The sequence below is a fragment of the Chanodichthys erythropterus genome, chromosome 1 (genome assembly GCF_024489055.1).
Source record: "Chanodichthys erythropterus isolate Z2021 chromosome 1, ASM2448905v1, whole genome shotgun sequence".
NCBI lineage: Eukaryota > Metazoa > Chordata > Actinopteri > Cypriniformes > Xenocyprididae > Chanodichthys > Chanodichthys erythropterus.
Genome location: NC_090221.1, coordinates 34,014,650 through 34,042,435, shown reverse-complemented (window position 1 = coordinate 34,042,435; position 27,786 = coordinate 34,014,650). Strand labels below are relative to the sequence as shown.

Below are 27,786 nucleotides of genomic sequence, written 5' to 3'. Positions count from 1 at the left end.
AAGATCCCAATTTAAACATTGTCTGAAAGCATTCTTATATTTGAACAACACACAAAGGAAATAAAGTTTTGCATAGAACAGCAGTAGAAAGAGAAATGGAGGTAGACAGAGTCAGAGAGACAGACTTGCATACTAAGTATTGGTGTTGGACGGGCAGTCGGTTCATTCTGAAGGTCACACTTCTCCGCATGTTTCCTCTGAGAGTCACAGCACATCTGTCCTCTCTGTCTTATATGGAAATCATCTATCATGTCATACTTTGATTGGTCCCTAAGGGGGCCACATGACAAAAAGCACAAACCGGCCCCAGGTGCATTATAGGAAATGCTATAGTCTTTTGCGTTCACATCATGCCGTCACCAGCGGTTGCTCTTGGCAGCCACGTCTTCGTCCATGATCCGTGGAAGACGTCCGCTTGCTCCGCCTTCCAGGTATCCAGACTTCACAGTGGGCGGTTCTGGAAATTTCCTCTTTTTACTTAAATCTAATGAGGGAAAAATGAGGAAGTTTCACATGAAAATCCTTCAAATGTTTAGATTTATCCACCATGATGATTTCTTAGTCAGACTAGCCAACAGAATGTTTCCTGTAATGAGTTCTACATTAGTTTAATTAATAAAAGTGACCCGTAATGGCGAGAATCATCTTCCGCCGCGCTCCAAACGTGTTCACGCCCACTTCCTTCAAATCCTCGTCTGAGAGCGTCAGGAACGTCTGATAATCGATCTGACAGATGAGAAAACAGCATTTATGTGTGTGTATTTGTGCACATGTGTCTTTAGGTGTAATTGTGTGTGTGTTGTCTCACATAGTTAGATATTTGACTTTATGACTGCATGAAAATAGATGATACCATACATACAGACTGGTGTAGTAGAAAATATAAAAACACTCAAATAACTACACATATCTGAATTTACCAAAAGTATTACACTCAAAATATTATTTTCTTACTCAGCATTTTTTATTTGTTTTACAGTATAAATATCTAAACGTTCGTAAATCAAGATACATTTACTTGAGGAGAAAAAATACTTAAGGTATATTAAGTCTTAAATGAGCTTATACTACCGGTTAATACTTGGATTAATTAAAGGGGACCTATTATACCCCTTTTCACAAGATGTAATATAAGTCTCTGGTGTCCCCTAGAATGTGTCTGTGAAGTTTCAGCTCAAAATACCCCACAGATCATTTATTATAGCTTGTCAAATTTGCCCCTATTTAAGTGTGAGCAAAAACACACAGTTGTTATGTGTGTCCCTTTAAATGCAAATGAGCTGCTGCTCCCACCCCCTTTCCAGAAGAGGGCGGAGCTTTAACAGTTCGTACTTTGGTTGTTCAACCACAACAAAGCTGGAGAATCTCACGCAGCCAAAAAGACTATTGTCAATAGTGGTGTTCAGCCTTACATTGTTCAAAACGGAGTCGACACTGATGGAGAGACTTCAGATCAAAGAAGTTACAGTGCTCAGTGTAAATGAGTACACCCCTTTTGAAAAGTAACATTTTAAACAATATCTCAATAAACACAAAAACTATTTCCAAAATGTTGACAAGACTAAGTTTTATATAACATCTGTTTAACGTACGACATGAAAGTAAGGTTAATAATAATATAACTTACAAAATTTTCAGTTTTACTCAAATTAGGGTGAAGCAAAAATGAGTACACCCCACTGAATGTCTCTGGAGAAAAGCTAAATTTTAGACTACAAATGTCTCATTGAGTCTAATTATTCATTACACAGGTGTCCAGCAGAGAGCTGACTATAAAAGGGTGTTAAAACCCCTTCCCATTTCATGCTGTCAGCAATGGCACCACATGGAAGACCTGAGAAAGAAAATAATTTCTTTACACCAGAAAGGTGAAGGCTACAAGAAGGTCAGCAAAGCTTTTATTATCAGTCAGAATACTGTAGTAAAATTGGTACAACAATTTAAAAAAAGTTGGAACTGCAACCATCTCACAGAGAAATCAAGAATCAGCATCTGAATCTCAACAATGGTGACATACTTCATGTCGCAATGCATGATGGGAGCCATATGGTGGCTCCCAGCTTGAATTGCAGCATGAAACATGTCACTATTGTTGAGATTCAGATGCTGATTCTTGATGTCTATGTGTGTCTAAACATTTTTTCTCTACAATGTATTTAAAAATTCAAAATTCAGAATGTTTGATCTCAAGCAAACCAGCACTGACAGTGAAAAATAAAACCATATTAAGTAACCACTTCATCAGTAATGTATTTTTTTAAACTACTTTATGATGATAAAAATATCACCTTATCATCTTTGTTTATGGCTTCTTTCCCAACAAATTAAATGTTTCGATAAACAGACCATTAAAAAGACCACAAACATAAATGCCCAGTGTCAGGAGCCCAACTAAAGCAAACACTGGAGTTCAAACTAAACTATTATTAATAGCAACTTCAGTAGATGTCTGAGAGAAATAAAGTCAGTCTGGTTAATAATAAGTGGAGCTGGTAATGCTGTTTGTGGAGTTGTTCAATTAGGGCCCGAGCACCGATGGTGTGAGGACCGTATTGTAATTGCTAAGACGTATATTCTTCTTCTCCGAAATGAATCACATTTTTGAGGTCCTAAACATGCTCAAAATCTCATGAAACTTTGCACATGCGTCAGAAGTGGTTTCAGAATTAGGTGTGGCAAAATGTAACAGCCCAATACCTACAAAAAAGTCCCTGGGTGCAAAATCTGAAAACCCAACAGGAAGTGATATATTTTGAATTTTCTCTGCAAAATTTTTGTAGTTTTTGCCATTTCCACACATTGTACTTTAACAAACTCCACCTAGAGATTTTATCAGATAAACATCATCTTTGTTCAGTCTAATCTTAAGACCTTTAAATATAAAAGATCTTGAGTTTTCGTTGAAGGGCATGTCCGTGGCGGACTGACGTTTCGCCATTAAAGAGGAAGCTGTTGTATCTCAGGCATACAATGTCCGATCTGCCCCAAACTTCACATGTTCGATAATAGTCCTGGCCTGAAGACATCTATATGCCAATATTCAATTACAGCCGTAGCGCCACCTGCTGGCAGCAGGAAATGGCATGTTTTACACTGTGATTAACTCCTCATTGAGATTTAACCAGATCAACATCGTATTTGGTCAGTCTAATCTTAAGACTTTTGCGATGATAAATATAAAAGATCTTGAGTTATTTTTTAAAGGGCGTGTCCGTGGCGGACTGACAAATTCTGATGTTTCGCCATTAAAGAGGAAGCTGTTGTAACTCAGGCATACAATGTCCGATCTGCCCCAAACTTCACGTTTGACAATAGTCCTGGCCTGAAGACAAAATGACAATAATCAGTTATAGTCAAAGCGCCACCTGTTGGCAGCAGGACACGTGGCACTTTGAATTGTATTTACTCGCTTACATGCATGTCACCCACTATTCACTGTTTTCCTAGGGCCACCGGGTGGCGGTGACCCCGGGTGCGAGGGGCCTTTCATCGCTGCTTGCAGCTTTAATTAGATCTTGAGATTTAATGTCTTCTTTTATCTTCAGTTGATTTCATCTAGTGTTGTGACAGGACGTCAGTTGTAATTTCTGTTCTGTGTTTCTCTGCTTGTTATCATCAGGTGTCTTCAATAATCGAACAATCATCCCTCAATTAATCACTTAATTACCTAATTAACTTCAACACTTCTTCAGTGTTATTTTAACACTCTGAGTGTGGACTCGTATAAACACTGAGCAGTGTTAACTTTACACTGGCAAATTTGCTGTGTACTTAAAACAAGAACAAATAACAACCAGTGGTGTAAGAAAAATAAAAATTTTCCCTTTTAATTAAGTTTATTTTATTTTGCATCAGCAGATATAGTTCTTGTTTTCATAAATTTATCAGAAAACAAGGCTTTGCATCTGAGGTCAATGTATATACTGACTTAAAAATGTTTAGATATTTTATTGAACAACAAGACAAAGACACTGAGTAGGAAAATCATTTTTTGATTTCAATCAGCAAACACTGATTGTTTCACAAACCAAAAACAAAGCAGAGTATACAGTTCTACTCATGGAAATCTTGTTTTAAAGATCTGATGTAAATAGCCTGGCCAACTTTGGCAAATCCAGTGAATAGATTGACCTTAAACTTTCAGACATGACTTAGTTTCCAGGTAGACTAAAATAATCCTGTGCACCCTGATTCCTCCAGGTTAGAGCCTGTCAGATCTTGCAAGGTTTGTGTGCAATAAGCATCAGACAATAGCGGTGTGTGGGCGGTCTGTGGGTGTGCCGTCTGGGACATGTGTGGGTTGTGCATTTACCTCTTGTTGTTGGAAAATATCAATGTATTTCTCCAGACCGAGCTGTGCCAGTAACTCTATAAGATCATCTGTGTGGGCGGAACTGGGAGAGCTGCCAATCAAATGTCTGGACACTGTAGCCCCGCCCTCAGAGCTGGTCAGGTAGCCCTCTGCTGCAGGTCAAAGGTCAGAAAGGAAAAGCTCATAAATAAATCTGGTGTGATATTTTAATTTCCCAGTAGGTCCTGGATCTCGATCATCTCTACATGTGTAAATGATTGTTTCACCTTGAAATAAAGCTGCTGGCAGAATTTAATTATGTAATGAGCAGCTAAACTAATTTAATAGTTACTGTTAATTAAACAAGATATGTCACACCCTCTTCAATTAGAGAGCAGAGCGGTGAGTTTAGCAGCACACATACATGTTCGGGCTGATGACAAACTGTAGGCAGGAAAGGATGATGATGATGATAATGAAGGTGGTGATGAAGACAGAGATCCACGTCTTTCTCTCCAATTCTCTGAGTCGGAGCCGTTCCAAATGCGTTCCTTTCCGCACTGTGAACTCCACGACTACAACCAGACAAATTCATTAAAGTGACTCTCATTTTCAAATAACTAACTTTCCTTCTTCTGTGAAACATTATAATAATAAAAAATAATAAACTAAAAATGAGAGTTGCAGTTGAAAACAGTTGTGCTGCTTAATGGAAAAAAGTATCAAGGTTTCCACAAATTTATGAAGCAGCACAACTGCTGTCAGCATTGATAATAATTGGAAATGTTTCTTGAACAGCAAATCATTATATTAGAATGATTTCTGAAGGATCATGTGACACTGAAGACTGGAGTAATGATGCTGAAAATTCAACTTTATATACAGGAATAAATTACATTTTAAAATATATTCACATAGAAAGCAGTTATTTTAAATTGTTATATTATTTCACAATATTACAGTTTTACTGCATTTTTGATCAAATAAAGGCAGCCTCTGTGAGCAGAAAAGACTTCTGATAAAAACATTTATAAATCTGAATTATTCCATTCCAAGCCCCTGATCACTGTCTGCTTTCATTATACAGTACAGTCCGAAAGTTTGGAACCACTAAGATTTTTAATGTTTTTAAAAGAAGTTTTGTCTGCTCACCTAGGCTACATTTATTTAATTAAAAATACAGTAAAAAACAGTAATATTGTGAAATATTTTTACAATTTAAAATAACTGTTTTCTATTTGAATATATTTCACAAAGTAATTTATTCCTGTGATGCAAAGCTGAATTTTCAGCATCATTACTCCAGTCTTCAGTGTCACATGATCCTTCAGAAATCATTCTAATATGCTGATCTGCTGCTCAAGAAACATTGAATGTGTACAATTGTACAAAATATTTGTGTACAATATTTGTTTTCAGGATTATTTGATGAATAGAAAGTTCAAAAGAACAGTGTTTATCTGAAATCTAATCTTTTGTAACATTATAAATGTCTTTACTGACACTTTTGATTGATTTAATGCATCCTTGCTGAATAAAAGTATTCATTTCTTTCATTTCTTTTCAAAAAAATAAAAATAAAAATTCTTACTGACCCCAAACTTTTGAACGGTAGTGTATAATGCTACAGAAGCTTTGTATTTCAGATAAATGCTGTTCTTTTGAACTTTCTATTCATCAAGGAATCCTGAAAAAAAGTACACAACTGTTTTCAACATAGAAAATAATCATAAATGTTTATTGAGCAGCAAATCAGCATATAAGAATGATTTCTGAAGGATCATGTGACACTGAAGACTGGAGTAACGATGCTGAAAATTCAGCTTTGCATCACAGGAATAAATTACTTTGTCAAATATATTTAAATAGTACACAGTTATTTTAAATTGTAATAATATTTCACAATATTACTGTTTTTTACTGCATTTTTAATTAAATAAATGTAGCCTTGATGAGCAGACGAAACTTCTTTTAAAAACATTAAAAATCTTAGTGGTTCCAAACTTTTGGACTGTACTGTATATAAAAAAAAGAGCAGCATGAACATTAAGCAAAACATCTTCTTTTGTGTTCCACAGAAGAAAGAATGTTTGAAATAACATGAGCAGTTGATGGTAAAGTTTCATTTTTGATTGAACTACCCTTTATGGATGAAGCACAATAGAGCCAAACACAAACAGATTTCAATACCTTTTCAATTTGAATCCTTCACGGGGTTTCACTTATTCTCAGAAATAATGTGATTCAAACAGCAGTAACAATCAGAAACAGATTCAATCAGTGCTGCGTTGCAGCGCTAAACCGCTTCCATTGAGATCTTTAATTGAGAGAGTCTCATTATCCCAGCAGAGAGGAAATGAGGGTGGAAGTGAAGGGAACGGCGATGTGCTGCTCACTGTGTGCTCATACACTTCTGTGATTTAGAGACTGTTCTCCATAATTACACTGCTTTGAATGGCAGGTGCATCTATGTGTGTGTGTGTGTGTTTACTGTATATAAACACATTAAAAAGTACTCTTTTTATAAACTCACAAAAGTTTCCTCACACAGGTGTAGAATGTTGAGGTCTCTTGTTCATAACACACACACACACACACACACAGAGAGAGTCCATGTTGGTAAACCTATCATTATGAGGACATTCCATAGGCCTAATGGTTTTTATACAGAGCTCATTTCTAGCCCCTAACCCTAAACCCTAACCCTAAACCAACCCATCACAGAAAACTTTCTGCATTTTTACATTTTTAATAAAGATATATGGTAATACTTTAGTATAGGGAACACATATTCACTATTAACTACGACTTTCCCCTCAATAATCTCCTAATTTACTTCTTATTAATAATTAGTAAATTAGTTGTTAAATTTAGGTATTGGGTAGGATTAAGAATGTAGAATTTGGTCATGCAGAATAAAGCATTAATATGTGCTTAATATGTACTAATAAACAGCCAATTGTATAGTAATATGCATGCTAATAAGCAACTAGTTAAAAGACCCTAAAATAAAGTGTTAAGTTGGAAAGATTCTGAAAGATTTTTTTTTTATGTGTTTTGGCCATTCATTTACACGACAAAGCATTTTGGGGGCCTTCAATCAAAAAAATTTTGAAAACTCTACCATTATCGTCACCATGTAAATTACAAAAATACAGCGATTTTAGTCGTTTTGTGGATTGGTGTGAATGGGGGTCGTTTTGACAACATTGTCACCTGTACGCAAAAAACATAAAGGAAAAATAAGTATTCAGTTTTTAGTACATCGTTGTTGTGTAAACGTACCCTAAGATTCCTGTTCAAAAGTTTGGGTTTGGTAAGATTTGTTAATGTTTTTGAAAGAAGTCTCTTACTGTATGCTCACAAAGGCTGCATTTATCTGATGAAAAATAGTAGTATTCTGAAATATTATTAGAATACAAAATAGCTGATTTCTATCTGAATATGAATATTTTACTATCATAAAATGTAATTTATTCCTGTGATGCAAAGCTGAATTTTCAGCATCATTACTCCAGTCTTTAGTGTCACATGATCCTTCAGAAATTCTGATTATTATCAATGTTGAAAATAGTTGTGCTGCTTAACAATTTCATGGAAACTGTGATATATTTTATTTTTTAGGATTCTTTAGTGAATAAAGTTCAAAAGAACAGGATTTATTTGAAATATAAATTATAAATGTTCAAAAATCAAAGAATAAACCATATAACCATAACCATAAACCAGGATAATAATATCCTTTGTCAAAATAACTTTTACGCTTCATAATGAAAATGTGAGCAGAGTTTGCTGGTACAAAACACACATGCTGAATTCTGATACTCAGCGTTAAAGGTTTTGAAAAGCCAAATTAACTTTGTATAAAAGCAGAAGTCTACTGTACGTCCTCTTTTAGAAAGTTAGATGTGTGTGTGCACCTGCTGCTGGTTGTTGTAGGGTCTGTAGCAGCGTCGGCTCACAGCTCTCAGCTCGCGCACAGCGTCGGTGGGCATTGATTTAGAGAAGCCTAAGCCGCTCCAGGTATCTGTGGGGGTCCGAACCTCAGTCACCACGGGCTTCTGCTGCATGGCTGTGACACACATTCACACACACATTTCACAGATTAAATAACAGGCATTATTAAACACACAAAAAGCCGCCTGCACGCCTGGAAACATTATACGCTCAGAACTGGGTCCAGATTTACACTGGCATACAACAGCAGCTCTAATTAAAGTGTGTGTACAGTGTCGCTTTTAACTGCATTGTGCATATGTGTGTGTGTGTGTGAGTGTAAGTCCCCCTGAATTATTAAACACCTGCCACCTAATTAAACAACTTAATCAAAAGCAGTCATGCAGAAGAATGTGCTGCTACCTTTCTACATCTCTCTCTCTCTCTCTCTCTCTCTCTGTGTGAATGAAATAGTTTGAATAGGAGTTTATTTAAAAGTCACTGTATCGGTTTCTGAAGCACACAGGGAGTGAGATTAAAGGTTAAAAAACACATGCACATTCTTGAAATTAGTAAGATAATCTTTATGACGTTTTGTGTTGTGATTCCTGAAACAAGAGCACCACATTCTAATTTAAAGGGTTAGTTCACCCATAAATTAAAATAATGTCATTTATTACTCACCCTCATGCCATTCCATACCTGTAAGATCTTCATTAATCTTCTGAAAACAAATTAAGATATTTTTGTTGAAACCCCATGGCTCAGAGAGGCCTGCAAAGCCAGCAATGACATTTCCTCTCTCAAGATCCATAAAGGTACTAAAAACATATTTAAATCAGTTCATGTGAGTACAGTGGTTCAATATTAATATTATAAAGAGACGAGAATATTTTTGGTGCGCCAAAAAAACTAAATAACGACTTATTTAGTGATGGCCGATTTCAAAACACTGCTTCAGGAAGCTTCGGTGCGTTATGATTCTTCTGTGTCGAATCATGATTCAGATCGCGTGTCAAACCGCTAAACTGCTGAAATCACGTGACTTTGGTGCTCCGAACCGCTGATTCAACACGCTGATTCATAACGCTCCTGAAGCAGTGTTTTGAAATCGGCCATCACTAAATAAGTCGTTATTTTGTTTTGTTTTTGGCGCACCAAAAATATTCGAATTGCTTTATAATATTAATACTGAACCACTGTACTCACATGAACCGATTTCAATATGTTTTTAGTACATTAATGGATCTTGAGAGAGGAAATGTCATTGCTCCCTATGCAGGCCTCACTGAGCAATCGGATTTCAACTAAAATATCTTAATTTGTGTTCCAAAGATTAACGAAGGTCTTATGGGTGTAGAACAGCATGAGGGTAAGTAATAAATAACAGAATTTTCATTTTTGGGTAAACTAACCCTTTAAAGGATTAGTTCACTTCTGGATGAAACTTTCATAATTTACTGACCCTCATGTCATCCAAGAGGTTCATGTCTTTCTTTCGTCAGTCGAAAAGAAATAAAAGTTTTTGAGGAAAACATTCCAGGATTTTTCTCCTTATAGTGGACTTCACTGGGGTTCAACGGGTTGAAGGTCCAAATTGCAGTTTTAATGCAGATTCAACATGATCCCAGCCAAGGAATAAGGGTCTTATCTAGCAAAACAATCCTTATTTTCTAAAAAAAATATATATATATAAATTTTAACCACAAATGCTCATCTTGCACTGCTCTGTGATCTGCACGCATGACGTAATCACGTTGGGAAGGTCACACGAAACAATGATATCAGACATTTTTTGCCCTACCACGGTACTTTCGCCTACGTCACGTGTGACCTTTCTACGTAATGTGTGGCACATGGCAGAGCAGTGCAAGACAAGCATTTGTGGTTAAAAAGTATATACATTTTTATTTTTTTTATTTAAAAAAAAAAGACCGATCATTTCGCTAGACAAGACTCTTATTCCTCATCTGGGATCATGTAGAGCTCTTTGAAGCTGCACTGAAACTGACATTTGGACCTTCAACCTGTTGAACCCCAGTAAAGTCCACTATATGGAGAAAAATCCTGGTGTTTTCCTCAAAAACCTTAATTTCTTTTCGATTGAATAAAGAAAGACATTAATATCTTGGATGACATGGGGGTGAGTAAATTATCAGGAAATTGTAATTCTGTAGTGAACTAATCCTTTAAAACCAAATCAATTAACCACACATTTATAGTTATGACAAGTCTCAATTATTATTATTTGCTTCTCAAATAATTTATATTTAGATTTCTTTTTCTTTTTTTACATAATCATACATCAAACCCACTCAAATAAGAAATAAATATGGATAAATATTTAAGTGTGTTTTGTGTGCCTTTGGGTAGATAACATAACATTTTCATGGATTATTATTTTTAATCACTAATCAAATTAATACACCATGAATGCAATGTATGTGTGTTTGGATAAAAGCATCTGCCAAATGCATTAATGTAATCAAGATTTCAAGCTAAAAATTTTTATGTTAAATAATTATGAATGATCTTTTTAAATCACATTTTTGCCTACACTGTAAAAATAAAAAATATAGGTAACACTTTATTTTAAGGTGACATAGTTACATGTTTCTACATGTATTTACTATAGTAATAACAGTAAATTATGTATAATTACAAGTAACTAACCCTTAACCTAATCGTAATTCTATGGTAAGTACAGTTAATATTACTCAGTACTTATTTGAGTAAGTACAATGTAACTACGTCACCTTAAAATAAAGTGTAACCAAAAAAAATTTCGAAGTTATAAATAAAACAAGATTATTGGAGTAAGTTTTACAAGAAAATACTATTTCAGTCATTCTACTTCAAAATTTCACATTTAATTCAATGTGTTACTTGCCATTTCTATGTAATTATTTGTCAAATTCACTAGCAATTTCTCAGTGAAAATTGTTTCAAAATTGTTCATTTTAAATTTTATAATAAATTAAAGTACAAATTCCAGCCACCGGTCCCCACAATGTAAATGAATTAATAAAAATACTAAATTATGTTTTTGTGAGAAAATAAAGGTGTGCACAGTTTCCTGTGATGGTTAGGGTTAGGGTTAGGGTTAGGGGTAGGGTAGGGGGATAGAAAGTGCAGTTTGTACAGTATAAAATGCATTGCGGCCTATGGAAAGTCCCCACAATTCACAAAAACAAACATGTGTGTGTGTGTGTGTGTGTATGTGTATGTGTGTGTGTGTGTGTGTGTGTGCTTTTGTTTATATTACATTGTGGGGACCAAATGTCCCCATGATGTAATATAAACCTGAGTTCACCTACATCGTGGGGACCAGCCAGCGGTCCCCACAATGTAAATGGGTTTATAAATCATATAGAATGAGTTTTTGTGAAAAAGTAAAAGTTTGCACAGTTTCCTGTGAGGGTTAGGTTTAGGGGTAGGGGCAGGGTAGGGGGATAGAATGTACAGTTTGTTCAGTGTAAAATGCATTGAAGTCTATGGAAAGTCCCCACAATTCACAAAAACAAACATGTGTGTGTGTGTGTGTGTGTGTGTGTGTGTGTGTGTGTGTGTGTGTGTGTGTGTGTGTGTGTGTGTGTGTGTGTGTGTGTGTGTGTGTGTGTGTGTGTGTGTGTGTGTGTGTGTGTGTGTGTGTGTGTGTGTGTGTGTGTGTTCATCTGTCTGCATATTCTGTGGGTGGAGTGGCTACAGTCCATTATAAATCTGGCAGCGTGTTACTCTGAAATGGGTCCCCTCTATCACCCTCTCTGGCACTGCGTAACGCTTAAATGGCTCCCCTATATCACCTCTCTGGCACACTCAAGCTCTTTAATCCATTTTGAGGTTTATACAGCATGATGAATGCCAAATAGATGGAGCCTGCGGCGGCCCGTCGCACACAGACACAAGTCTATTCAGTCACAGCCCAGAGTAACAATCTGAACTTAAATCACTTGGCTTTTAATCGTCACATTTGATCACACAAAGATTATAACTTTGATGTGAGACTGTGAATATTATGCAGAAAATTAATCTATAGTGTGTCGATCTGAACTTCGTCGGTAAGAACTTTGGAGTAAATATGGGAGTGTATGAATCTGAAATCCTTGTCTTAAACACAAAAACCTCAGAAACAACAGTCTCACTGTCATTTGCATCATGTACATCAGCAACATTAGTTTGAATTTACCGGCACTAAATAATCATTAGAATTTTGAAATATTATAATATAATATAATATAATATAATATAATATAATATAATATAATATAATATAATATAATATAATATAATATAATATAATATAATATAATATAATATAATAGAATAGAATATTTTTTAAGTTATCAAACGTCTTTTAGCACTGTTTCAAGTTCTGAATAATTATTTTAATAATAATAATAATAATAATAATAGACAAAGCAAGTTTACAGAAGCTTTTCTTGATTTTTGTATTGTTTTATAAAAATCAAAAACAGCCTAAGAAATACACAGATGATGTATAAATACTTATATGATGTATATATACTTAAAAACAAATTCATACTAATGTGAATTTTTATTAACATTATATTAAAATAATATTTGTGTTCAGTTTTATGTATTTTACATGAAAAATTATAATTATTATATTATTTAAAATACTTTTTTTTTCAAAATACTTTTTTTAAAATACTTTTTTTTCATTGTGCCATTGTTTTATGATAACATAACAGTACTAAAATAGGCTTCATTGTCTATTAAAAAATATGTATTATATTTTATACTTTTTAACTATGTGGTGAATTACTAAGACACATACACATACATATTTACTGAATGGATCTAAATAATCATTTTAATTTTAAAATAATAATAATAAAACAAAAATATTACTAGTAGTAATGATGATAATATAATATAATATAATATAATATAATATAATATAATATAATATAATATAATATAATATAATATAATATAATATAATATAATATAATATAATATAATATAATATAATATAATATAATGTCTTTTAGATCTACTGTTTCATGTCCTGAATAAAAACAAACAAACCTTGATTTGCCAGAAGCTTCTTTCTCTCATATTCATGATCCTGTTAAACAAACAGTAAACAAAGATTGATTTAATAGAACGGTAAGACAAATGATTTTAGTTGTGACCTATAATTGCTAAATCTGACAAAACCTCCTTTTTTGATTAATAGGTGCCGTTTTATTTTCATTCTAAAAATGTGAAAGTGATGTACCTCATTATGAGGGTCAGCAGAGGGGAATATTCTCAGACTACAGCGTCTGTCTCTGTTCAAATAAACACCATCCACCTCCACTCTCACTGACCTGAAACACACACACAGTTTCATTCATCTTATATATTCTAGACGGTAATCCAGAGCATCTTCTGACGGTGGGTCTGTCCAGGTGTCTCAGCATGAGGATAGAGGGTTTTACCTCTCAGACGTGAGTGGCTGGTTTGGCTCCCTGGAGGCCTCTGATTGGCTGCCTCTTCTTGATGAGACAGTTGGCTTGGCAACGACCTCTCTAACCTCTGTCACCTCTGCATGCAGCGTGCCACAGTTCTCCATCTCTGCTTGTGTCTGCTGATCGTCATTCTCTGGAATCTGATACAATGGCATTAATACAAGTTTTTGGTTTTGTTTACTCATAAACATGTTTACTGTCATTACATCTAATTTGTTTTAGCATTATATTATTAAACACACATTTCAACTGAAGAAGTATAAGTAGCATGGATCATGAAATCAGTTGATCAATCAATATGATCTTTGATCCAAATCTCTTGATTCGCTCTATGCATGAAACACCTGGATGGCCTGCGACTTTTGACAAATATTGTGAAATATACAACTAGAGCATGTTGTTTGGGACACTGCATCCCACAATGCAAATGCTTTCGTGACCGTGACCGTCCATTTCCAAAGTGACAAATGAATTGGAAATGTTATCAATATCCATCATTTCTAACATTATTAAGTCATTATTTGATTGGACTGCCAAAAGCTAAGACATTTTTTACACAAAACTGCATTAAAAGCGGAAAATAATCTTATTTATGCCACCTATTTTGCGGCCTTTTTTTTTGTATTATGATATTATTTTCATAAAAGTTAAGCATATTTTCCACTTAAATTCTCATGGTCATAATGCACCTGGAAAATGAGTTTTACAGATTTTTTTTTTTTTTTTTAATTCCCATGATTTATAATGGTAATTCTCATTAGATGTTCGTTAATGTAGTACAATATATTTAATATATTATTTTTAAATAATAATATTTTAATTAATTAAAATATTATATATACATTTACATAATTATATTATATTAATAAATATTGTATTATAATATTTGTGTACAGTTGAATATATTTTTATATAACAAATTATAATTATTATATTATTTAAAAATAAAAAATATGCTCAATTATCATTAAATAAAATAGGCTTCATTTTCTATGGGCAAAATATTATGGGGTGAAATATGACCAATATATATATATATATATAGAGAGAGAGAGAGAGAGAGAGAGAGAGAGAGAGAGAGAGAGAGAGAGAGAGAGAGAGAGAGAGAGAGAGAGAGAGCGAGAGCGAGAGCGAGAGAGAGATTTTATTATATTTTTTATATATTTTTATTAATGAGTGCAGGACACTATAGTTCATTTATGTAAGTGAGGATAGCAAAATAAAGTAAACTGTGACATATTATACCCAAAAATTCTTCATACAGTGGGCTACCAGTAAAATTTATAAAAATTTGGAACCAAAACTCATTCAGACACTTTGACCTGACCATGTTTTGCTGAAGTGCTATCTGACATTTTTTCTGACACAGTTAAACTGAGATCTTTTCATATTTTACCTTTACCATTTTTTTAAACTATAGTGAATAAACTGTATTAATGAATGAAATGTTCAAAGTGTCTTGAGTACATTTTGGTTTGACTATATATATATATATATATATATATATATATATATATATATATATATATATATATATATGCAATACACTTGTAACTAGTAAAGGTGGTAACTGATCGTTGAAACCTTCTCTAATTTAGACTCCACTCCTTTGAGTCCTATCCGGCCATCCTCTGAGGAAACAGCCAATCCAGGTGGTGGTGTGGGGCGGGGCTTCCCAGAGAGACAGCCAATCACAGCGTCTGGAGAGGGCACAGCACCTAAAGAATGACAGGTATAAAAACAAACAGTGTATTTAGCATAACAATCAAGCATCAGTGAAGTTAAAGAGGATGACAGCACTCATGAACCACTGATACATACACAACACACACACGCATACTCACACACACACACACACACACACACACACACACACACACACACACCTGTCTCAGTGAGGCACAGTTGTTGCATTAACAAATTGAGCCAATAGCTTGTGATTCCATTATTGGCCACCAGAGGGTCCACAGGCGTCTTGGTCGTCGCAGAGACGTCACACAGATTCTTGGTCATCACAGAGACCTCACTGGAGTCCAGCCCGAGCAGCAGACGTCTGGCCTCATACAGGTTAATGATGTTCCTCTCCAAACCTTTTACAACCACTGACTGGACACAGACACTTTAAACAGTTATACATATATTGATGAGCAAAAATAAAAACCAGCTGAAATGTGAATGAAACAATGTTAGTTGTTGTTTGAACACTGGGAAAAAAATGTTGAAACAATATTTAATGCATCTTAAATCATAGTAAACAATATGCCATCTGTGCCTGAATGGTGTAGTATTTCTGATTTTGAGGTATGAATGGCTTTTGGTCTTATATTACCCACAACCCCCTGCTCTATGGAAACAGGACCAGATGATTCTCTTTTAACCTAAAACCTAAAATACATTTTAAAGGTGCCCTAGAATTAAAAATTGAATTTATCTTGGCATAGTTGAATAACAAGAGTTCAGTACATGGAAATGACATACAGTGAGTCTCAAACTCCATTGTTTCCTCCTTCTTATATAAATCTCATTTGTTTCAAAGACCTTCGAAGAACAGGCAAATCTCAACATAACACCGACTGTTACGTAACAGCCGGGATCATTAATATGTACGCCCCCAATATTTGCATATGCCAGCTCATGTTCAAGGCATTAGACAAGGGCAGCCAGTATTAACATCTGGATCTGTGCACAGCTGAATCATCAGACTAGGTAAGCAAGCAAGAACAATAGCAAAAAATGTGAGATGGAGCGATAATAACGAACATGATCCATGATATCATGATATTTTTAGTGATATTTGTGAATTGTCTTTCTAAATGTTTTGTTAGCATGTTGCTAATATACTGTTAAATGTGGTTAAAGTTACCATCGTTTCTTACTGTATTCACAGAGGCAAGAGCCGTCGTTATTTTCATTTTTAAACACTTGCAGTCTGTATAATTCATAAACACAACTTCATTCTTTATAAATCTCTCCAACAGTGTGTAATGTTAGCCGTTAGCCACGGAGCACAATCAAACTCATTCAAAATCAATGTAAACATCCAAATAAATACTATACGTACACGATTAGACATGCTGCATGACAAATACTTTGTAAAGATCCATTGTGAGGGTTATATTAGCTGTGTGAACCTTGTTTATGCTGTTTAAGGCGTGAGCTCGGGGGCGTGGAGCACGAGCAATTAACTGCCAAAATAGGCAGTTAAAAAAATGAATAAAAAAAATCTATGGGGTATTTTGAGCTGAAACTTCACAGACACATTCAGGGGACACCTTAGACTTATATTACATCTTGTGAAAACACGTTCTCTGGCACCTTTAAGATAACGAATTTAGTGATCTAATGGTGTGAATGCCCCTGATAATAACTGCAGTGTCAAGACCTTAAAATATGTACCCATAATTTTAGTCTGTAGTAGAAGTATATAAATTTCACATTTATATGCATCCCATTTTGTGACAGGTTCATTGTGCTGTAGTACCTTCGCTGTCTGCTTGACCTTCGGTTTGACGCTGATGAAAACACCCAGGCTCTGCATCATCTGAGCGAGTTTCCGAGGGTCAGAATCTCCCTCGTCCTTCAAATCAAACATCAGACAGACAGGCAGACAGTCCTGCATGAAAACAGACTCAGTCAGACACGAGCAAGACGGCCCAGAGGAGACACACACATTGAAATAATCTTATAAAAATGTTATTGTTTATTATATCATCCATGCCGTGTACGCTGTTAATCCATTATGCTGCTAATCCTGTCAGAACAGCATCTAGTTTCACATTAAATGACACTTTCTCTGATGTCTCCTAATGCAGTGACATTCAGACATTTTAACTGACATACATGTTATCTAAGGCCGCAGTATAATGAATAAATGTTATACACATTTTCACACTTGCGTATATGTAGATGTTGCAGTTAATGATATTGTTTGGCCCACTGTTGTTTAAAGTTTAATAAAATTGAACAAAAAAAAAAAAAAAGCAGCACTTTGAGAGAAATTACCAGTTAAAGGGGTGGTTACATGTTTTTTTTCTAGGCTTGATTGTGTTTTGGGGGCACAGTTTAACAAGTCTTAATGCTTCGTTTTTTTTAAATGCTGTATTTTTCATATATTTTATCTTTATTCTACACCTCTGTTTCCACTGTCATATGAACGGCTCGTTTGAGTTCCTGCTTCTATGAAGCCACTCCCTCCGACATACGCAATGTGCTCAGATTGGTCAGCAGGTTGGTTACTGGCCCAGTCTGACGTGATTCGCTGAAGCGTCCGGAAATGCCACGCCCCTTACCATTCGTAGTTACGTGCTTAGGTGGAAAGTAAATAATAGCGCCTATATTGCTGTATCAAATTGAGCCAAATCAGACCCAGACGAAGAGGAAAAAGTAGAACCTCTGCAATCGCGGCTTTTGAAGGATGTTTATGAATGGTATTTCATTTAGTATTTGTGTCAAAGTGTTTAGATAAGCTGTCAGATAGCTTTCAATATACAGTTTTATCCTGATTAAAGCTTTACTGTAGTAAATACATGCCTGAGTAGTCGCATTTTTGTAAAGGTAGCGTTTAATTTATAGCATGAACAACTGTTTGTCTATGAACATAGAAGTTTGTTGGTGTTTGTTGCACTAGAATTTAGCTAACTGGCTAGCAAAAACGAGTTGCTCTTTGTATATGTCCTAGATGCATTAAAAATAGCAACAGAACTATAACATTACGTTTAAAAGACAAACAATAAAATGTACTTACAGTTTGGGGCTGATAAACAGCAGCTTCTGCTTTTAAAGTGGGAACTGCTTCATCTTTCAGTAAAAGTCTTTGTGTAAATCCAGCATTAAACTCGTGTAGATTCAGGAATCTGTCTTCAGCGCCGCATCCAGTGTAGAAAATATCACAGATAATATTGGGTTCTATATCTTTTGACGCATTGCGTCGCACAGCTCGCGTTCGGTGTAAACAACTCTTCCGCTTTCATTATGCTGCGCCACATGGCCTCGCCCACTTTGTTGCGTGTTCCCGGGGGCAGTGTTTATGTTAATAGCAAGGGTTTATGATGTCACCAACCCGGGAAGAAGCTCGTTGTAGTCCAAACCACCCGTTTTTGTAGGCAATAAACTATAACCATAACTTTAAAAGACAATATCTCCGTTTGCATTGAACTTTCAGCGCTGTAACTTTGCAGATACTGTTTATTCTCAAGCAGCAACATTACACACTAACTAAAGTTAAAAAAGTGAAATCGCATGCAACCACCCCTTTAATTATACTGAATACAGACTGACCTAATGTTATTTTAGTATGATTACAGTTTTTCTCCATTGGTTTGGCTCATTTCTTAAAACAGAAATTACATTCTCAAAACTCTAAGATCATTTGGCAAAACAGTCGTACAGTTCAGCACAACACTATAGCTCATTTGCAAAAGCTCATACCTCTCCCAAAACAGTTCACTCGTGTGTCAAAACTAAATTTCCTTCTCATTTTAACAGTCAGTGCTCCTAAAATGCTTCGTCCTTTTGGCATTGTGTAAGCACTGCAAGTCAAAATGTTTAGATGTTTTGTTACTATGGCAGAGGACCATTGAAATATCCCTCATGTCCACCTTTCAGTCTTAGCCCAGTCCTTCACTGACAATGGTTACTGTACTGTTTTTTGTTTAGCTAAAAGAATACAATTGTGTATAAAACTGAAAAAAGAAATAGGATTTTAGGGTAAGAGTAGCCTCCAAGGTTTGACATCACACATTGCACTCATACTGCCAAGGAAATTGCAACCATTATCATTCACACACATAAAGTAACTTCCATACATCAGAGTAAAATGAAAATGTAAACAGCATAATATACTGTAATATAAACGCACAAACAAAAAACAATGAAAATTACATACAGCCTACAGTGTTGTAAATAAAGCTCCTTCGTTAGTCAAGTTCTAGTTTCACCTGACAATTGTGCTGTAATAAATTTATCAAATGTTCCAAGGATTCATATATGGTATTCATGGTATTATGTTCTTGACTAGTTTTGACAATTGAACAGACTATTGTGCATGTGATGACTTATACAATGAAATGACGCTGACACGTTTTGGAGCGAACAACCATTAGACTGAGAAACCAATGGAGAAAAACTGTAAAATTACTAAAACTGAAATAAAAATGAATGTAATCTATATAGACATTAAAAAAAACTAAACTAAACTAAAATGACAAAAACAGCAAAACTTTAACTAAAATTAAAATTAAACTGAAAAATACTAAAATAAAAACATTCAAAATATTCCTAAAAACAAAAATAGTACATTAAAGATATTAAAATAACACTGTATTTCGCTTCTTGTCTCAGCACACACACCCTAAGTATACTTCAGGTTCATTTTAAGTATATACTTGAGTATGGTTCAAATATATTTTTTAATTATACTTTATGTAGTAAGTAAACTAATAGCAATCTACAAGTAGGACACTTACAAGTATACTACTAGTACTTTGATATTAGTGTACTTACTATATAAAGTATACTTAAAATATACTTAAGCAGTATTGAAATAGTACACTTAGTACAACTAGTCAAATACTTAGCACATTTTTTAGTTTATGAAAGTACACTTTGAAGTATACTCTAACAAAGTCCCTTTAAGACAAGTCATTTCACTCGGCGACCATCTTTGAAACGCCTCTCGGGCATCCTGGGCATCATGCAGCTCCTATCTCTTTGAATGGGGAAACATCAGATTCTCCAAAACTGTTCGTCAACCTTACGATTAAATTTGATATTTGAAATCACCAATGAAATCTAACAACAACCGACTCATAAATTTAGTTTCTAAACGCTCGAATCATGACAAAAAAACTCTTTTTCAGGCTGGATCAAGCTAATGCGCATACGCAGACCTCCGAAGAGACGCGCGTCTGACTGTTTCTATAGAAACCGGTGATTCTAACGGCCGCTGAAGTGACGCGATGACTTTACCAGTCGGCGATTGGCTCTTGGCTTTAGAAGGCGGGACTTATTCCGCCATATTGCGCGTTACACTTTCTCCCATTCAAAACCATGTTCAAAACATTACGAGTGACACGTCTTGTGTTATTCTATGGTTATTCTATAGTCTTTGACTCTAAGTAGAATACTAGTTTAGTAGTTTTTTACTTCAAGTATACTTGTAAGTTTTCTTTAAGTGAACTTAACATCATACTTATATTTTACTATTTATATATTATTTTTGCACTTTAAGTATACTAATATATTTCTATTTAGGTATTATTTTTTATACTTGAAATATACCTTTAACTGTACTTTTTATTAGATTTGAAGTAAATTCGTAGACAGTAGACTTATAGCACACTTGAATAAACTTTTTGTACCATCAGCTGCTGTCGAGCGAGGCACACTCCGTCGGCCGTGCCCTGGATGAGGAGCGAGGGTGTGTGTTGCGGAGCGCTGAGGTCGGGTAGGATGATCTGAGTGTTTGTCTGATGCATCACGGTGAGGAAGTTTGCTCCGTTTTGACCCAATAGGAACAGGTGCTGCTGTGAGGTGACGTCCAGCTGTGTGCTCACCATCACTCCCGTCAAACCTGAGCCCAGCAGCAGCTCCATGAGGACGCAGGTTGCCTTCTGCAGAGGTCAAAGGTCAAGGAATAATTGCACTGCCCTGCAACATATTTGCTGAATGAAATCAAATACTTGTTTCTTGCTCATTTTGGTGTCTTGATTCCAATGTTTTTCTCTAGCACGTAACTTTCTCACAAAATATGATGTTTATTTTGTTGCATTTTTATTTTTTTTATTTTTTCTCTCCCATCTCAAATTTTTTCCATACCAATGACCCTTTAGGGGCTCCATTATTTATATATATATATATATATATATATATATATATATATATATATATATATATATATATATATATATATATATACAGTGGCATGAAAAAGTATGTGAACCACTTGCAGAATCTGTGAAAATGTGAATAATTTTAATAAAATAAGTGAGATCATACAAAATGCATGTTATTTTTTATTTAGTACTGTCCTGAGTAAGATATTTTACATAAAAGATGTTTCTATTTAGTTCACAAGACAAAAAAATAGCTGAATTTATTAAAATAACCCCATTCAAAAGTATGTGAAGCATTGATTCTCAATACTGTGTGTGGTTACCTGATGATCCACGACTGTTTTTATGTTTTGTGATGGTTGTTCATGAGTCTCTTGTTTGTTCTGAGCAGTTAAACTGAGTTCTGTTCTTCAGAAAAATCCTCCAGGTCTTGCAGAAATTTCAGTTTTCAAGCATTTTTGCACATTTGAACCCTTTCCAGCAGTGACTGTAGGATTTTGAGATTCACACTGAGGACAATTGAGGGACTCAAACTCAACTATTAAAAAAGGTTCAAACATTCACTGATGCTCCAGAAGGAAACATGATGCATTAAGAGTCGGGGGGTGAAAACTTTTGAACAGGATGAAGATGTCAGAATTTTTCTTATTATATTTCAATATCATTGTTTTTCATTTAGTACTACCCTTCAGAACCAACAGAAGATACTTGCATGTTTCCCAGAAGAAACATTAAGTACAATTTACCTTGATATTTGAATTCAAAAGTTTTCACCCCCCGGCTCTTAATGCATCGTGTTTCCTTCTGGAGCATCAGTGAATGTTTGAACCTTTTTTAATAGTTGAGTTTTGAGTCCCTCAGTCGTCCTCAGTATGAAAACACAGATCTCAAAATCATACAGTCACTGCTTCAAATATGCAAAAAATCCTTGAAAACTGAAGAATCTGCAGGAGCTGGAGGATTTTTCTGAAGAACAGAGCTCAGTTTAACTGCTCAGAATAAACAAGAGACTCATGAACAACCATCACAAAACATAAAAACAGTCGTGGATCATCAGGTAACCACACACTGTATTGAGAATCAATGATTCACAAACTTATGAATGGGGTTATTTTAATCAATTCAGCTATTGTTTTGTCTTGTGAACTAAATGCAAACATCTTTTATGTAAAATATCTTATTCAGGACAGTACTAAACAAAAAATAACATGCATTTTGTATGATCTCACTTATTTATTATCACAGATTCTGCAAGTGGTTCACATACTTTTTCATGCCACTGTATGTATATATATAGCCTGGTAATACCAGACTCTGCTACTTCACTTTGCTTCGTAGACAGAGTCTGGAATGGCATAATAGAGAAGTGTTTTCTCTCTCACCAGGGGGCGCTTGTCTGAAGTTTAAAATCATTGGTTACCCGTAAGCCAATCAGATACGTTTAGTTATGACGTATGTTATGTGCCTGTACAGCCGCATCGAAGCACAGACATCATGCATCAAACTCAAATCTATGATTGAACTTCCACTGTAAACCTGTTGTAAACACATGATAAAACAAATGTTTATCAAACACTCTTCTTGTTCTGGCTTCAGTTTGAAAAAGAGTTGAATGTTCTCCATAACAGAGCGAATTGCATCCCGTGTCTCGTTTCCCATTTCCGCGGTCGTTTCGGTTTTCGATTTCTCTAACCTACAATGTAAGACTCGGCGCTTAGCATCTACGTCACGGCTCTCAGCCCGCCCTCTGTTCGTTGATTGGCCCGGCTGTTTCCCGACCGGTGGCAAACAGAAAGCTCTGACGCTGTCTCAGACTGAGTACAGATGCGAAATGAAATTGAGCGGAAGTAGGAAGTCTGACGTAGTCAGGCTAGTATATATACAGCTATGGAAAAAATTAAGAGACCACTCCAAGTTCAGAAATCAATGTTAAGTGGTCTCTTAATTTTTTCCATAGCTGTATATATATATATATATATATATATATATATATATATATATATATATATATATATATATATATATATATATACATACGGAGCCCCTATAAGGACATGGTGATGGAAAAAAAATTAGATGGAAGGAAAAATTATATTTTAATGCTTTTGCGTTTCCCCAAGAAACTTTGTGTTCACTTGCAAAACTTTTGTGTTCTTTTGCAAGTGAGCGCAAAATTTCAAAATTGCGACTTTATATTATATCTGACTTTATAACACGCAATTCTGACTTTATATCACGTGGTGTCATATCTGAACACGTGCGTCACCTTCACGGCAGCAGTGTTTCCCTGCACTCCTCTCACGCTGCAGGTGCTGCAGTAGAGTTTGGGCTGTGTTCTGAAGCTCACGCTCACTCCAAACGCCTGAGCCACGTGCTGGATCACCGGTGACCCCGTATCGGCCACCACACCCCCCACAAGGGTCACAGGGAGGTCAAAGGTCAGCACAAGAGGCTGTAGCTCCTGCAGGTCACAAACTTATGCAAATCACACCAGATTCACATGCACATACATCCGTATTTGGATCTAATTATATGAACATTGAAAGTCACATATTTGAATATAATTAATTTATTACAATGTCAGCCTCATTAATTTCCATTATACTTAATGGTGTTTCTCACTAGATTTTCATTACTGTAGAGCAATATTTTTAAATCAGCATGAAAATTAAATGTAGAATAACAAATACTACATTGATATGTTATTTTATATTAATATTATAGTCAGGGTTATTATTGTTAACTACAAATATTATTTGAAATAAAATAAAAAATGAACTGAAATAAAATATTAAAAAAAACCTTACATTTACTTACTATTTACTATTACTATTTGTTTTACACCAAAGCAACATTTCTCATTTTCATTTAGTTTAATAATAATCATTTACTAAAATAATAAAAACACAAATAAAAATGATTAAACATTAGCTAAAATTAAAATAAAAAATATAAAAACATAAAATCTAATTCAAAATTTTGATACAAAATAACATTGAGTATAATATTACATAAATGTATTATATAATTTATAATATCTTTTTATATATTTTAATATATTATTATTTATATCGTAATTAAATATAAAAATGTGTTTTCATAAAAATAAGGTTACAATGCAAATAACAGTTGGTCCATTGTGACTTTTCTTTAACTATGGACTGAAATATGAGACATAAAAACACATATCTGAATCTAAATATATAAAAACTGAATATAAAGTCAAATTTTCAAATATAATGAATATTTATTAGAATGCCGTCTCACTGACCCGGATCTGTCTCCGCGCTGACTCCACCCCCTGAACCGGCCCAGCGATTGACACCTGCAGGTATGTGTAGTATATAGTATGTTTCGATCAGTATGCAACAATGATGAGAAGAAATTCTGTGGTTTCACATCTAAGTACCTGGTTGCTCTTTTCTCCTGTTCCGTTGTTCCGGTTGGAATCAGGGAAGTGAATGTGGCAGGAAGTGTCCTCCATGACCTTCTTAATGTTCCCGCCCCCTTTACCGATCACATGAGAATGCTCTGTGTGCGTGACGTCTATCTTCAGCGTGACTTTATTCACCTGAACACAGGTGGGTTGGTGTGAGTCTCCACAGGACAGATAAACACAGAGCTTAGAGGGATAATTCACCCAAAAATGAAAATATTGTAATGATATATTCAAACCTGTATACATTTCATTCTTCTGCTGAACACAAAAGATATTAACCAAACAGTTAATGGACCCCATTGACCTCCATAGTATTAAAAAAAAATGACTATGGAAGTCAGTGAGGCCCATCATCTGTTTGATTACTGACATTTTTCAAAATATCTTCCTTTGAGTTCAGCAGAAGAAAGAAATTCATACAGGTTTGGAACAACTTGACAGATGATGACAGAATTTTAATTTTTGGGTGAACTAACGCTTTAGGAGAAATTAAAGGAGGTAAATTCTCACCTTAGTCTCAAGAAGCTCCAAAATCATCCGTTTGGCCTCCAGAACATTTGCTCTTTTCCCCTCCACTTTAACATGAGGATCTAGAAAGACAGAAATCATCACAATGTATTTTCCTTCTAATGCAACACACTTCTGAGCCAAAGAAACTATTCAGAGCAAGAAAATGTGGGGGATGATTTTGACTGGATCATAAAAAGTAGCTTTGATTTGTGTCAGCAGTAAAGAAAAATCATTTAACAAGTGGAGAAAGTTTATTTTTCCTTTGATCTTATTGTGCATGATTCATCAGTGCATGTTATTACACAGACATTTACTAAGAACGTAAATTAATTGTAAGTACACATTGGCTTTAAATGGATAGTTCACCCAACAATATAAACTGTCATCACTCACTTGTTTTCATCCAAAGTTGCGAATTTAACTTGTGCACAAATTGGAATATTGCATAAAACATTCACGAATAGAGAAGCCTCTCCATCTCATGTGTTCAAGAGAACAAATTTGTCACTTCCTGGAGAAATAGCATAAAATATCAGTAATAACGTAAGTTAATAAATGACTTGCGTCTCAGAGAGGTAGATGAAATGCAATAAACGCTGTCATGTTCTCTTGCGTTCGGATACTGGAGTTTGGGAACGCAATCATGTAAGACGCTTTTGTGAGAGAATTAAAGCAGATCATTCTGGTAACAGATTATGGCTCAGGCATTTTAGAAAGATCAAACCAACATTTACAGATGCAGTCAAATGAAACTGGTCCACTGTTATTTAAACACATCCACTGTTGAGGCAAAGTGAGTTTTTTGTTGCGCATCGGTAAATGTGTTTCCATCATAGTTTATATGCATGTCTTTTTAATCGATAAAAAATGTGCCTCAATTGAGCACATACATTTTTTATGTGCATTTTTTAGAATTCATGCACATCTTGGCGTTTCCATCCAGTCTTTTTTTAACCAATTTCCCAAAATGCACATGAAATAGGTGGATGGAAACATAGCTGTTTACTCCCCACATGCATAACATCTCATCTGCATATTCACACGTAATGCGTGAAGATGTGCTGCACCAGGTCAGAAGTAAGTGATGGCAAATGTAATTGCATGTAACCAAACACTTATAGTGCATGTGTCATACTGACGCTAAAACAAAAATGAGTGAAGGATTTACTTTGAAACTTTCACTCAGACACTTCTAGTAAATAATTACAAAAAAATGGCAAGTAACACACTGAATGAAACATGAAAATTAGAAAAACTGAAATTGAAAGGTATTTTCTTGTAATACAATAATAATTGTTCTATTTACAACGTTGAGTGCACTTTTATGATACTTTTATGGTGCTTTTGAACTTTTGGGTCATTGTATGTAAAACAGCAGCTCGGACATTTTAGCTAAACATCTGTTTTTGTGTTTGAAACAACATGAGTGTCAGTAAATGATGAGAAAATTGCAACATCACTCACCTTTCTTTGATTTTGCACCGATCTTCAGTTTGGACGGCCATTTCACCTGCGTGTGTGTTTCTCTCATCACCTGAAACAATGAGTGTGTGAGGAAGAGAAACTCAGCGTTCCAAAGACATTCAATTTGCATCTTCAGATCCTCCATTCAACAGAGACAATGGCTCATTAGCATCTCAAAGCTTCTTGTTTTGCCTTCATAACACCTAAATCTGTTGTGTGTGTTTGGGACAAAATCACTTGAGTGACTTTTTTCTTTCAGCAAACTGCACTGCAGCAACATGTGATCTTCATACTAAAACATACACATCTGTTTGATGCCTTCAGATGGCAGCTGCTTTGACAGGATTCATGTAGGTTACAGACACACTAAAGAACTCAATTTATTGTGAGGTTCTTCACATAAACAGTTAGATATGAAAATGAGAATGTGGTTCATATCAGGCTCCGATTAAAGTTCAAATTAGATGTATTATATTTGAGCTCTTACCTTCTCGAAGAACTCCTCACCTGACAGTCCAGAACCTTCTGCAGGAGCTAAAGACAGGGTGATATGACATATTTTATCAAAGATATTTAAATTACATACCAAACAAAATGTAAATAATCAACAGAATTTAAATATTACATTTATATTGCATATTTGGCATGCTGTTCACACATTTATATTGACTATTTGTACACTATATGTAGACAATATATAGGCTGCCTGTACTACAGTATATATGCTTTAGACAGAACGATCGATATAACAGTAGATAGATGGAACGATAGATAGATAGACAGAATGATAGACAGACAGATAGATAGATGATAGATAGATAGATAGAACAATATATA

General features: G+C 34.9%; 1 protein-coding gene across 1 annotated transcript; it reads right to left on the bottom strand.

Moving 5' to 3' along the window:
* Positions 1 to 15: 15 nt before the first annotated feature.
* On the bottom strand, positions 16 to 27,000 carry bicc2 (bicaudal C homolog 2). Its single transcript, XM_067383221.1, has 17 exons — positions 26,950 to 27,000; positions 25,486 to 25,565; positions 24,946 to 25,107; positions 24,808 to 24,861; positions 23,803 to 23,997; positions 21,063 to 21,314; positions 17,186 to 17,317; positions 15,591 to 15,810; positions 15,289 to 15,422; positions 13,675 to 13,844; positions 13,473 to 13,563; positions 13,280 to 13,319; positions 8,212 to 8,363; positions 4,716 to 4,866; positions 4,313 to 4,464; positions 627 to 726; positions 16 to 484 (listed from the first exon to the last, which is right to left on the bottom strand). The coding sequence occupies exons 2-17, from the start codon at positions 25,510 to 25,512 to the stop codon at positions 357 to 359; spliced, it is 2,160 nt and encodes a 719-aa protein (XP_067239322.1). The 5' UTR covers positions 25,513 to 25,565; positions 26,950 to 27,000; the 3' UTR covers positions 16 to 356.
* Between the last annotated feature and the right edge of the window lie 786 nt (positions 27,001 to 27,786).